The sequence below is a fragment of the Colias croceus genome, chromosome 18 (assembly GCF_905220415.1).
Source record: "Colias croceus chromosome 18, ilColCroc2.1".
Classification (NCBI taxonomy): domain Eukaryota; kingdom Metazoa; phylum Arthropoda; class Insecta; order Lepidoptera; family Pieridae; genus Colias; species Colias croceus.
In genome coordinates this window covers 6,184,912-6,198,579 of record NC_059554.1, presented here as the reverse complement: position 1 = coordinate 6,198,579, position 13,668 = coordinate 6,184,912, and the positions used below count along the sequence as shown (strand labels likewise).

The 13,668-nt window shown below is 32.6% G+C and overlaps 1 protein-coding gene across 1 annotated transcript; it reads right to left on the bottom strand.

Moving 5' to 3' along the window:
• Positions 1 to 980: 980 nt before the first annotated feature.
• On the bottom strand, positions 981 to 13,588 carry LOC123699718 (dihydroxyacetone phosphate acyltransferase). The gene is made up of 12 exons (XM_045646732.1): positions 13,134 to 13,588; positions 12,203 to 12,379; positions 11,701 to 11,830; positions 9,544 to 9,747; positions 7,955 to 8,106; positions 6,624 to 7,113; positions 6,043 to 6,180; positions 5,261 to 5,340; positions 4,386 to 4,547; positions 3,272 to 3,420; positions 2,733 to 2,957; positions 981 to 1,998 (listed from the first exon to the last, which is right to left on the bottom strand). The coding sequence occupies exons 1-11, from the start codon at positions 13,314 to 13,316 to the stop codon at positions 2,816 to 2,818; spliced, it is 2,007 nt and encodes a 668-aa protein (XP_045502688.1). The 5' UTR covers positions 13,317 to 13,588; the 3' UTR covers positions 981 to 1,998; positions 2,733 to 2,815.
• Between the last annotated feature and the right edge of the window lie 80 nt (positions 13,589 to 13,668).

Sequence of the window (13,668 nt, the reverse complement as noted above, 5' to 3'; positions counted from 1 at the left end):
AAATACCTACAATTTATATCAAAATTATAATAAATCATGATTTTAAGATCATTTTATTATATTAATATACATAAATAGTACATATACTTTGCAATAAATATGATCTCGGCACTTACTGTAAAGATTAGAGTATGTAATCTGTAGTTGATGTTTTGGGATCACACGTTCGATTGTTAATACTATGACTTCGTGTAAATAAATATTTCTGAATAATATGTTGTTTTATTTTTGTGAAAGTATCGTTAATTCACCCCTATTAGTATTAAAAAATGAAAGTTACTCTCTTCTACAAACCCTAGCCCACTGAACCAATTTGGATGAGATATGGCACAAAGAAAGTTTGAGACCTGAGAAAGCACGTATATGTTATACCGGAAACACCATGGATTCATGAAAAACTGAACGTGCTAGCGCAGCTCTACAAAACATACAATATGTTTTAATATCCAACCAAATTTACATGATTCGTGCTAGGTGTTGAAAATGATGATTCGACAATAATTATTATTATTTTTATCCTTGCAACTTCATAAAAAATACACCAGTCATTTTTAAGAGAAGGCGTGGCTTTTGTACCGTTAGTAAATTTTTTAACCTTTACTAAATCGAACAATCCAAAAATCAATAAAACACCTACTTCTACAACACACGCAACGAATATTTTTTTATTAGTTTCAGTACAGTTTACTATTTGGTGCGGACTGCGGACTTGTTAATGGTAGTTGGTACGTTCAGAGACGTGGCAAGTAGCCAATTTTTGAAGTGAAACTTTTTTAGGCGCGTTGAGAGTAAAATTTCAAGGTCGCGTCATGGCAATACCGTCATGTCACGTAACGTAAGGCGACGATTTTGGTATCTTTAGATGTTGCCAAAGAAGTTTCACTTCTGATAAGTGTGCTCGGCACATACGCTCTTTTTTAATAAACATATAGGTTCATGGGTTTTTCCGATATTAGCAAGGTAGAAATCAATAAAACACATTTTCAATATATTATTTATTGCATTCAATACAAAATAATACAAACAAATATCTATAATTGAATTATCACAGCTTAGTTAATAATTCTCCTACGGCTTAATAATATTATGTTTACGTTTCACATTAAATGGATACTGGCAATATAATTATGACATAGATCATTTTAATTGTTTAAAAATACTGGTATTTGTGGGTATTTTACATTGAAACCTGACAATTGCAGAAATACTACAGATAATCTCATAATTATTAATCTATAAAAAAAAACCCGTCCCTTGGTAAAACAAATGCAATGACAATTACACATACTACAACAATAACAATACATAACATAAAATTCGTTCATTTTAAACATTGCAAGTGCCCTTTAAGCGTAAAAATAATATACAAAAATTCTAAACCTACGTCTATATATGTAAATACTTTTTATAATACAATGGAACTAGATAAAGCTGGCCGTGGTATATTTCATACTATGTATTATTAAATAAGCGTGCTCTAGAGGATTGTAATTTGCTTGACTATAAAAAAAACTGCAGTAATTGTTAATTTTCCTAAACTATTCGGTAAATTTATAAGATTGTTAGGATAAAAAGTTATAGGAAGACAGAATTTATTTTTGTCAAGATATAAAAATTCATAATTCATAACTCCAAACAACGAGTTATTTAAATGAGATGTGAATTATTCTATTGACATTAATGCACTATAATGTAAATGTTAGTAAAGTTTACAGTAAACAATCCAATGACTCACTATTTTCAACTTAATACTATGGTAATATCGATGAAACTGGTTTGGATTTACACAATATATTAGTTTATTTCATTTGTATGATGGCACTGTATTATCACAATGTTATGTTTCGTCAACTGTTTACAATGAGTCTTTCTTTGGCTATTACCTTAACGGCCGATTTTCCAATCCTCGGTTAAATTTTATTCGTCGCATATTGTAACAACCATTTTTTGACATTTTACAGGTTACATCTGCAGGGGTGGAGGATACTATTTATTATTCAAATTCAAATTCAAATTCAAATTATATTTATTTGCAAGAATGTAGTTACAAATTATAGATGTTTTCATTACAATATTATGTGGCTAATACATTCTACCCATTTATTGGGTGTGCAAATATTAAAAAAGAAAGTTGATTAGTTTAATTATTTAAATGTACACACAATTCAATTTTCACAATTACGCGAACGCACTACGATTTACACGATTATATCACTACACACTTCACTTATCACACACAATTCAGTTTACACTACTTCAAAGTCATAAATTCTTCAATGTCATAAAATTGTTTTACCATTAACCAGTTCGTCAGTTTATTTTTGAAAAGATTTACTGGTAGTTCCTTGAAATTGTCCGGTATTTTATTATATATTTTAATAGCCATAAATGTTACACTGTTTTTAGCTTTGTTGATTCTACACGTTGGGAAATGTAATTTGTTTTGGTATCTTGTCAACATATGCGAATTTACTTCTCCTTTCTTCTTAAAGTATTCCGGGTGATATTTTACAAATAAACATACTTCTCTTATGTACATGCAAGTTAAAGTAAGGATCCGTAATTTACTAAACAGAGGTCTACAACTGTCTCTTTGGTTCAAACCGCACAGAGCTCTGATACATTTTTTTTGTGAGACAAATACCTTCCGCACATCACAAGATTGTCCCCAAAGAATGATTCCATATGAAAGTACAGAGGAAACGTAGGCATGATAAGCAAGGCAAGATATTATTGTGTAATATTTATTAGACGGATAAGATTTGACCAAGGCTTGAAAAATCGGTAAATCAATTAAATCTATTGAACACAATACTTAAAGTCGCGCTTTAGGCGTGTTTTGTACTATAACCGGGTTATTGTCCGTCACTAGTGTGAGGCTCGGCAGTATCGAACTCACTAAATGCCGACACTGATGCATCACGTCAGGTACAACTTCATATATTACATCCTTTTCTCTGAAAAAATTGAGAATACATAAAAGTTAATAATTATGATATCACACAATTTTTAATGTTTTTGATAGTTACCATGGAAAGATATTAATGTGGTTTGCGTTTAAAATTGAAAGCATAAGAAAAGCATTTAAGTAAATAAGCAATACAAAAACAAAAAAGTATGAATACAATCTAATTGACCGCATGGCGGTTTTATAGTTCAAAAGGCGTTTGGGACTCTTCTTGCGAATTTTTTACTTGAAGCCATTGTTTACGTGATTGAAAATAATTAATTATATACATTTATTCATTAATATTATAAAATAATAATATACCGTGTATCCTTATGTATAACGTGTGCGAGGCACAATCCCCTTAGCACGTTGGCCGCGGCGTCGAGGCTGAGGCACGCACCGCCTCGCTGTGTGCGCTCTGTTGCCGCTTGCACACTGCGCAGTACTGACCAGTGCTCGCAACTACGCTTCTGGAAAAATTGTTTTAAGCTATTGCATAGATTCTATCGCGGGCCTTGAGCGCGGGGATCGAAAAGAGAAATTCCGTAACGAAAAAACCTCACGCTCCCCACTCCAACAGGCGGAGGTGTGGCTTGAAGGCATAGCATGCAATAGCTTTACCGCGGCAGTCCCCGAGTGCCACACGTCGTTTTTTTTATTTGAAAATAAACATACATACGAATATAGGTAGAGTTTTGCTTCGGCCAATTTTTGAGCGTGACTGTTAGTCAAGTTTGTTAAATATTATTTGTGCATAAATGGTGAGAAGATGGTAAATTGAGAATTTTTTTATGGAATAGGAATAATTCGATAACCGGAAGCCCCGGCATGGGACAAAGGCGTGTTTTTTCTATTCTTTAAAAATATAAAAAAATAATGCCATACAACCAAAATATCAAATTCAACAAAAATCCGCGTGTTCGAATCCCACCTAATGCAGATCGAATTTTTTTAACTCTTTTTAAAAATGGTCCTAAGCAAAACTATGCCTATTGCATGTAATCGGCAGAGTTTTCCAATGTAGTTTTAATGATACTGCCACAAGATAACAGGTTAATTTCAATTAATGTTTTAACCAACACAACACCGCTTAAACGTTTATTGACAACCTTTTAATAGGCAATTGTGATAAGTGATTCTAGTTGTTTATTAAACGTCAATCGTATTGAATATAAAAAAGTGTGCGTGTACTAGTGTAAGGTGTACACACGTAAGAGGTGAAACTTCTTTATGACCTTAGTTTTCAAAAATAATTTACTATATATGCAACTTTACAGAAATACGTCGAATCACGCGTGGTAGGGATAAGAAAAAGATGGCGCGTAACGGAAAAATGTCACGCGTAACGAAAAAATGTTACACTAAATTTTTTTTCCAGCCCCGATACAGAAGTTTCACTTCAAAAACAGTATTGTACATAAAATATTTTAAATACCTCTTCCATAACTTCCATACAAGTTAACAGCGTCGTCAAAGCTGGCAACATTGCGCACTGCAGCAAATACTGCAGCTTGTCATTATCACCGCAAGTCACTGTATTGCCAGATAAAAATATTACGCGTTTTGACACGCAGTACTCTAGCGCGTTGTTGAAAGTCTGTTAAGTAGAAATTATAATAAATAATAATCTAATATATAAAAATCAATGCCACTTTTCGTTGTAATTCCATAACTCGAGAACGGCTGAACCGATTTCGATAATTCTTTTTTTATTATATTCCTTGAAGTACGAGGATGGTTCTTATGTAGAGAAAACGTTAATATGTACCACGGGCGAAGCCGGGGCGGACCGCTAGTAACAATATATAAATTAAATTTCTAATAAATACTATGTACTAGAATATGTAGTAGTTATGTAATTATACGTTTTAATGTAAAAATGCAATTTATCAGTATTACATTAATTATTTAATATTATTAATACAAGCTAGGTACGTAATTATTTATCGGACAAGATATTTTTATCATTTTACAATCGATTTGTAAGAATGAGAATACATCATATATTATAATTTATAGATTAAAAAATATCCCTTTATAATTATATATTTTCAGTTCGTATAAATATAAACACAAATGTTATTTGAACAAAACAATGTAAGTATTGTAGTAAAAAATACAGCATAAAATCAACATAGAAAGCAAAAACTCAAACGTTTACAAAAACTATTGTAAACACGATTGCAAAAAATACAATTCACCTTAATTTTACACCAATATTGTAATCGTAATTAATACAATATGTTTCATGATAAAAAATACCATACAGAATATTAATTTACTAAAAATACTTTAGTAACAAATACTTACCGCGGTCTCATTTTCTTCCAAATGAAAGAATTCGTGTCTTAGCATTTTCCGGACAAGACTGTAGTTAGCATAAAGTTCACCTGAAAAAAAAATTGTTTTTTGTGAAGTTTTTTTGTTTTCGGAATTGAAATTTTTAACATTTTATTCAGGAATGGGCAAACACGTATTGATTCGATTTCAAAAATATTTAGTGACTTTTAATAGACCGGTGATTTTTTACAGAACGTACAAAAATGAGAAATGATGACGGTAAACTTTTTATAGCTATATGAACAAAAAAAAATCATGAATAAACAATAATCTTAAACTTATCAGAAAAACGTTACAGCAAAAAACGGTTCCATTTCTCAGTAGCAATATCTACAAATCAACAATTATGAAAAACAACGAAAAACATGGAACGATATTGTGGCATAATAACATTAAAAAAATCAGAAACGTAGTTAAGATCTCACATATTTTGTTATACATAATTTATATGGACAGAGAAAAAAAAAATATTACTTGATAGTTATCTTATAACATAAAAATAATAGGCCGGGAAAATAGATCTTTTTTGTGGGCTAAATTATAAATTTTTTGTGTTACAAATCGTTGGACTTTCGCTAATTATTATCCGACGAGTTCGACTAACGCCCACGCGACTAGTCCGCCGGTACCAGCGTTCTGACCATCATTTTTCTTTATGTCATTGCGTACTATGACCCCTCTAGAACCGCCACCCTGTTACAAATAACCCGAAATTTTGTGTCAGTATCTCCCGGCCTATAACCCATACTTACATGTGTCAACATTTCGTCTCCTTACTATAAGATACAAGAGTGCGGGCGGCGCTAGATAGTGTAACACTGGGTTTATGTATAACTGCAGTTGTATTATAGGCACGGAGTTCACCATCGTCTCCGCTTTTAGTTTATGGCCTGAAAATGTAACCAAATTCCTAAACTTGTTTTAGAATAAAGGTTTACACTAATAAGAATATTTTTATAATATTATTTATTTTACCGTCGAAATAAGAGAGAGTACCTACTATTAAATTGCATTTAAAAGTTTTTTTCTTCGAAAATAATATACATCCCTATTACAAATTATAAAATATCATTAACATTAGAGCACAGCTGTGTACACGGGCATAGCAATCTGACCTTTGTCATACTTTCATAAAGTAAATACCTATAATTGTATCTTACATTGTATGATGTTGATCTTTAAACTCTGAACATATCTTGTGTGTGTATAATTTTAAAATAGTATAATTGTAGACATAGATATTTTAATCAAAGCAACATTTTTCATTCAATTATTATTAATAATTTTGATAAATTTATTTTCATTTTTTAATGATACAGAAATAGAATCTCACCTTTCATTTTCTTCTGCACATCAGGATTGACATCCATCAATGCACTGGAGACCAATCTCAGCTTGTTCTCTCTTTCCAGTCTCATTATAGTCCCGTGGACCAACATGACCCTCTCCATACTACTCTTAACATCATTCTCAAAGACTATCGCCCCTAGAGTCCTTAAGACTTCGATCAACCAATTAACTTCCGACACTACTTCTTCAATATCCATCACTTGTTGTCGATACAAACTGAGCATTAGCACTATAGATATAAGGTTGGTAATTGTAACAACTGTGCTTTCTTGCTGTAGTGTGACCACGCGGTCGGCGACTTTTTGTACTAATTTCATTTCTTGGTCTGTCAGCTGTTGCAAGTCTCTGGGCTTTAGATTTTCGGGGGAAAACCCAGTGTGCCCTATATATTGCTTGAGGGATATTGGTGTTCCGAAATTTATGTAGATGTTGCCGAAGTGATCGTTGAGCCTGCGCAATGCTTTCAATAAGCCCTGAAATTTGTGTTTTATTTTTGAAACAAAAATAGTGATTAAAATATAACTAACCTATAAGAAAATCGTATATATCATCTGTATAGTTCGTTTCCTGGTTCATTTTATATGGTATTATAAGTTTGTTACGTGGTAATCGAATTCCCTACATGTAGAAAAATAGGGCAATACCCTAAAGAACTGAACTGATGTATATAATATTAAAAACATGTAAAATGAGCTAGAAATATCAACAATAGACAACGCGGTAACCTTTGAAAAAACAATAACCTGTGATATGTAAAGAAGTAAATCCCAATAACTGTGTTTATTTATTTTTATAAGCCCTCTTATTGCTTACTTGAGCATCGCATGGCAAACTAAAATAAATAATTACATGCAAGCGTTCATAGTTTATTTACTTTGTAACACAAAGCTAAGAGCATAGAGCTGTGAATAAACAATAACATAGGACAATGATAGAATATGCAAATAATAACACTTGTACGCGAATGCAATCAAACATAATTACAATATTAAACAAAATATTGGAACTAATCATCCATCCAACTAATAATTTCTAGGGTACCTAACCTATATCACGCAAAGACATATTGTTGAATGTAGAAATATCAGAACAAACAATAAATCTCACAGAAAAATATTTTCTACCAAAATATAAAAAGGGGGCTCTGCATTCGACATCTTTGTGATCTCAGTGACTCAGAACTTTCGACAGGGTCAACCGATTTTGATGTTTTTTTTATTGAAAGCTGCCATCTAGGTCTGATAATTTAGAGACGATTTAGTTTTTAGGTAAAAATTATGATTCATAAAATACCTAATTAGAAATATATCTCACCCCTGTAGTTTCCTTCGGTTTTGGCACACCTAGATGCTCGTAGGCGAACAGAGTCTGTTCCATGATGCGGTCATAGCTGATATTGACCGGCACTATTGTAATATCGTCCACCTCCCGGGCAAAGTACGGCATCAGGCTCATAGCCAACATACCTGGTTCCAAATCAAGATAATAAGAAAAAAAAAACTCAAAAAAAAAATCAGTGCAGCAACACATTTTAAATAATGGTTGCTGCTTTGCTGACGGGGAGTCCTTTTTGCCTCCATTACTATCTTTTTTTTTCTGTTTTGTGTATTAATTACTAAGAGTTACATGGTGGCAAATAAAACGATTTCTATTTCTATTTCTAAAAATGGTCAAATATGGACAAATTTAGATGGACAAAAAACAAAGATATCTAGAGAATGTATAAAAACAACCTACGTAAGTAATGAAGTAATTTGTGAAGTTATATTGTAAGCAGTCTACCGTAACAAAGCTCATTGTAAAATTATGTTATGAAGAAGGAATTAAGGCGTTAAAAATCTTGTTCACGTGTTTTTTGACATTACCTATTTCCAGAGACAAAAAAATACGCTTCTAAAATGGACGGAAGAACTTCTATGTGTTTTAAAAAAGGGAATCGGATACCGTTTGCATTGTTCTGCGTAGCATATCCATTGAGATGGAAAGTTAATAAGTAATCAATACCCACTCGGCTTGATATGAATCGTATGATTAAAATGACAAGTGTTTATTATAGACTAGCTTCCGCCCGCGACTCCGTCCGCGCGGATGCTGGTCTTCGCGTGGATGGTTTATTTCTCCATTTTGAGTACCTAACTCTGACAATGACATCTTATAAATATCTATTGAACCCAAATACGGCTAGGCCTATAATAATACGCAACGTGTGTTCGCGGTTCTACAAAACAACGTCTATGGATAAAACACAAAAATTAAGATTTTTTTTCTGCGTATTTTTCCAGGATAAAAAGTACCTATCCTATTTTACGCCCAGGATAATAAGGTATAATTATACCAAGTTTCATCGAAATCGAACCGTTAGTTTTCACGTGATGTCTTCACATACAGACAGACAGACAGACAAAAATTTTTTTAATCACATATTTGGGTTTAGTATCGATCCAGTAACACCCCCTGCTATTTATTTTTTCAATATTTTCAATGTACAGAATTGACCCTTCTACAGATTTATTATATGTATAGATATCTTGTACTTTTCATAAATTATAATATACAGTAATAAACATGTATAAGATGTTATCGACCATTCTCAACAACATTAGTTCGCAACTTTATTTATAAAAAAAAGTTTAACATAGTTGTATTGTATAGGTTAATAAACATAATACGAGTTAATTTGAGAATTTATTGAAATGAAGTGTCACTTCTGAAACGTGTGCTCGGCATACCTAAACGCTCTTTTTTATATTGCATGCTTCCTGAATCTGTGTTCCCCGACGAGTACAATATGGGGGTCTTCAAGCGTAGAGTGAACGGGTACGCTTTCCATCAGGGGAGATTGTGGTCAAGCGCTTCCCTGTCTACAATAAATAAAATAAAAATATACCTCAAAAAGTTCTCACCATACTTGGGCGGGAGGCACTTATTGCTCCTGCTTCTAGTGCCTTCCAGAAAGAACTCAACGGGCGCTCCGTAGTGCGCAACGACGGTGCGCACGTAGTGACGCAACGCGGCCGCGTACAGCGGCGCGCCCACCAGCGTGCGACGCATGTAGAACGCGCCCGTTTCGCGCATCATCTGACCCACTATGGCCATCGAGTAGAAATCTACGAGTGATTGGTGTGTTAGAAGTGTATTTTGTATACTAAAGATACTAGCTGTGCTGTATTAGGGTGCTTTACCACCAAAGATGTGCTATGAAACTATGCTATGCGAAAAGCTATGCTGTGAAACTACAGCGACGCATGTAGAACTCGCACGTTTCGCGCATCATCTGACCCACTATGGCCATTGAGTAGAAATCTACGAGTGATTCACGGGTTACAAATGTAATTTTATGTCTTATCCTTGGTCTTATCCTACTTATAAAGACAGCTGTGCAATATTAGGAAAAAAAAACATATTGCAAACTTTTGCATAACCATAAACTATAACAAATAGGCAATTAAAATATCTAATACATAAGCTCGACTTTTTTGCTAGAATAACCTTCAATCAATGAAATAATTATCTCATACAATATGTATACAGAATATTCATTCTATAACCTTGTAAGTTGAACGTAAACCGTATAAGTATTATCTAACAAGTTTTTCCGCCGTCGCTTTTTCGCCCAGGTCTTCCGTACTTTGTTCTAACATTTATAATCTCACAATCTATATTTTATGCTTTTTTGTGGCACTGCCACTCTTTTTTTTGTGTTATTTACGGCTGAGATCTGACTTTTGCAATATTGTTAATAATATACCTACCTACGTATTGTTGTATTATTGATTATTAAATAAAACATGATAATTTAATATAAGACAGACATGCATTAAATTAAAAATTACGGGTGTCAAGTCGTAAGGCGGTCATATCAAAATGTTGTACTAGGTATCGGTGATGTGAACTTTAAATATACGAAAATCAGCGCTTATCGTACAAAAATATTGTAAATCAGATATGATATCGCCACGTTACCTATTTAATTATTATACGATGTCATCAACGTAGGTAATCCAAATTATACTTTACGAAATTTCTTAGTAAACATTTTATCATTTTATGTATCATTTTATCGTAATCATTTGATAGAGCCCAGAGAGACATACAGTCACCACATTAACATGAATCATTTCGTCGGGTTATAAAGTAACGAAAAAACTTGTGTAATTGAAAATCGATTTGATCAATTAATGACCTCACAAGATATCTGATTACCTAACTTTACTATAAAACCATGACCTGACCAAAATAGAGAATTTTTTGAAATAAATTTATGGTGTTATTGCTTACACCATTCCCCTACACATAGTGTTGCCACCTTTTTTTAAGATAATATAAAATATTTTTCAAGTAAACAAATTGGTGGTTACTGGAAGTGGTATATAATAAATTTTCCATGACGGACCCTACACGTAAGTTTGCAAGAGTCTTTACGTGCACACTTTTTCACAAATTCCTTGCCTTTTTCAATTTTTTTTCAAATTCAAATTTCATTTATTTACAAGAATGTAGTTACAAAAAAGGTGTTATTACAATATACAAAGGCGCTGATACATTTTATTAAAGATTTAAAAAAAAGCAGTGACCCATCTAATTTATGACCGCACGAACTGTTGCTTTACCTCAATTTTTTAACCGACTTCAAAAAAAAGGAGGAGGTTATCAATTCGGCCGGTATATTTTTTTTTTTTTTTTTTTTATGTATGTACACCGATTACTCCGAGGTTTCTGAACCGATTTACGTGATTCTTTTTTTGTTCGATGCGGGATGGTGTCGAATTGGTCCCATAAAAATTTTATTCAGATAGGCCCAGTAGTTTTTATTTTATGAGCATTTTTGTCTGTAGGTATTTGTAAATTTTGCAAGTGCAAGTTTGAAGTCGGTTGTTTTTAACGCAGTTATCACTTGTTATTATTTGCTGTTATAGCAGCAACATTATTCTACATTATTATGAAATTTAGTTTCATAATGAAAATACCTCTACAGTAATTCTTGCACTACACAGCTACACTTAAATAAAAAAAAATAGTAAATTCTTCAGCACTATATATAATATATATGACATATTTACCCATTCCCGCTGCTACAGCAGGAAGCTCTATATCATAGTGGTAGCAAAGGTATGTCAAGACGCAAAAATCTGCGTAACTTCTATGTGTGGGAAGGAATAGTACTGGGTTCTCGCCCATACTATCTTTCAGCTAAAACCAAGAATTATAACATTATTTAACCAATTATTTTAAATCATTGGTTTATATATTACGTTCTTACACAAAAAAAAAAAGACTGGACAAAAATTATGTTCTTCCAATGGTGCATTTAGATGAATTATTGTTTGAATGCTCATTCTAACTACTATGTCAAATTCTTTTATTGTATACTGGCATAGAGCGTTTATTAGTTGTTCTTAGTGTGTTTGAAAAGATTCTTTGCAATATTCTTTTACTGAACAACAATGAACACGAGTTTTCGTTTACACTAAAAGATCACGAAAGAATGCTCTTGCTCTAGTTCTAGTTCTATGTTTGTTTGGACTAAATGCACCATAAGAAAAAATAAATAAGTGTACAAACCTTTAAAACAGCTGGTTCATTCACAAATATGCCAATTTTCATCATAAACGAAACTTTAAGGAAGAACACGCCCATCCATCTGATCACATGCATTTTCTTATCCATTGCTATTTCATCTAAATATTTTAAAACTTCTATTCTTAATAGCTCTTTTGGAGTGCCACTTCTAACACTCTCCTGTTGGTTAGTAGAATATTATTTCAAAGTGAGTAAGACATAAAATATGGAGAAATTTACTACTAATACTAGCATATAATAAGTATATAGACATATGTTCAGCACGTTCATAATATTTTTGTTCATATGAATCAATTTATCCCTCCCACAAGATGGACAGACGACCTGGTCCGAGTGGTAGGGAGCCGCTGGATGCAGGCCGCCGGTGACCGGTCGTACTGGAAATCCTTGAGGGAGGCCTTTGTCCAGCAGTGGACGTCCCACGGCTGAAGCGACGAATCAATTTATGAGTATGTATTTACTATATTATGTTTTATGATGCATAAAGATCAAAGTGTAGACTTTAAAATTATCATTTTAATATTAGGTATTTCATCCCATTATAATTTATGTAGTGTTAAAGATTTTTGTTATGAGCCAAACTTGTCTTTATATTGATAGCATACAATGGTGGTTAATACAAGCCATGCCATATACATCTATATAATTATATTATATATTATGTATAAGTGTATGTGTAGTACACACACTATAAAGACACAATCATTCTCTTTCAAGAGGAACTTGATCAATTCATATATACTATGTCTAATATTTCATTTATATAATTGTTTGTAATGCAGATGTTTCACACAGTTTACAATATTTATGCCATAATCCACACTACAGAACGTATAAGTACATAGAAAAATATATGGCCATCCAACCCACTATCTTAAAAAACTAAATGAAAGTAAGCATATTATACACATACCGCTTCTAAATATGAATCCAAGTAGACCGATTTACGCACTAGATTCTTTATATCTTGGGGTGAATAATCCTTATCAAGTTTCAGCGTCTTTTTAGGGTTCCAATGCCGGGTCATGAATTTGATTATTCCGAAATGCGTGTTTCGAGGTAAAAGTATATCCGTAAAATCTGCTTTCTCCCGCATTTTAACAAGATTATGTACAACTATTTTTATTTTTTATTGATTCATTAACCACTGTTAGAGCTTTCTGGACACTGGATACGGTGTTTTAATGTTTTTATTAATAATACTGCGCATTAATTAATTAAACAAGCACGTGGAATAATACTTTTTTAACAAGGAAAGTCCCGATATTATTTTCTTTCAGATCATATCTATTTGAAAATTAAATAATTATCGATAATTCAAAATCACACCATCACAAAAATCCGCGCACTTTAACAAATGACAGACGAATATAGATAGAAATAAATGAAATGTCAATCAATTGTGTATTCTAATCAATTTAATCAGAAATGAATGACAGCCGTCAACT

Coding starts and splice junctions, on each gene's coding strand:
- LOC123699718 (XM_045646732.1), bottom strand. CDS start 13,316: ATGCGGGAGAAAGCAGATTTTACGGATATACTTTTACCTCGAAACACG. Junction 11,831..12,202: donor ATGAACCAGCTGTTTTAAAG/GTTTGTACACTT, acceptor TCTTGGTTTTAG/CTGAAAGATAGTATGGGCGA. Junction 7,114..7,954: donor AACCGAAGGAAACTACAGGG/GTGAGATATATT, acceptor CACAAATTTCAG/GGCTTATTGAAAGCATTGCG.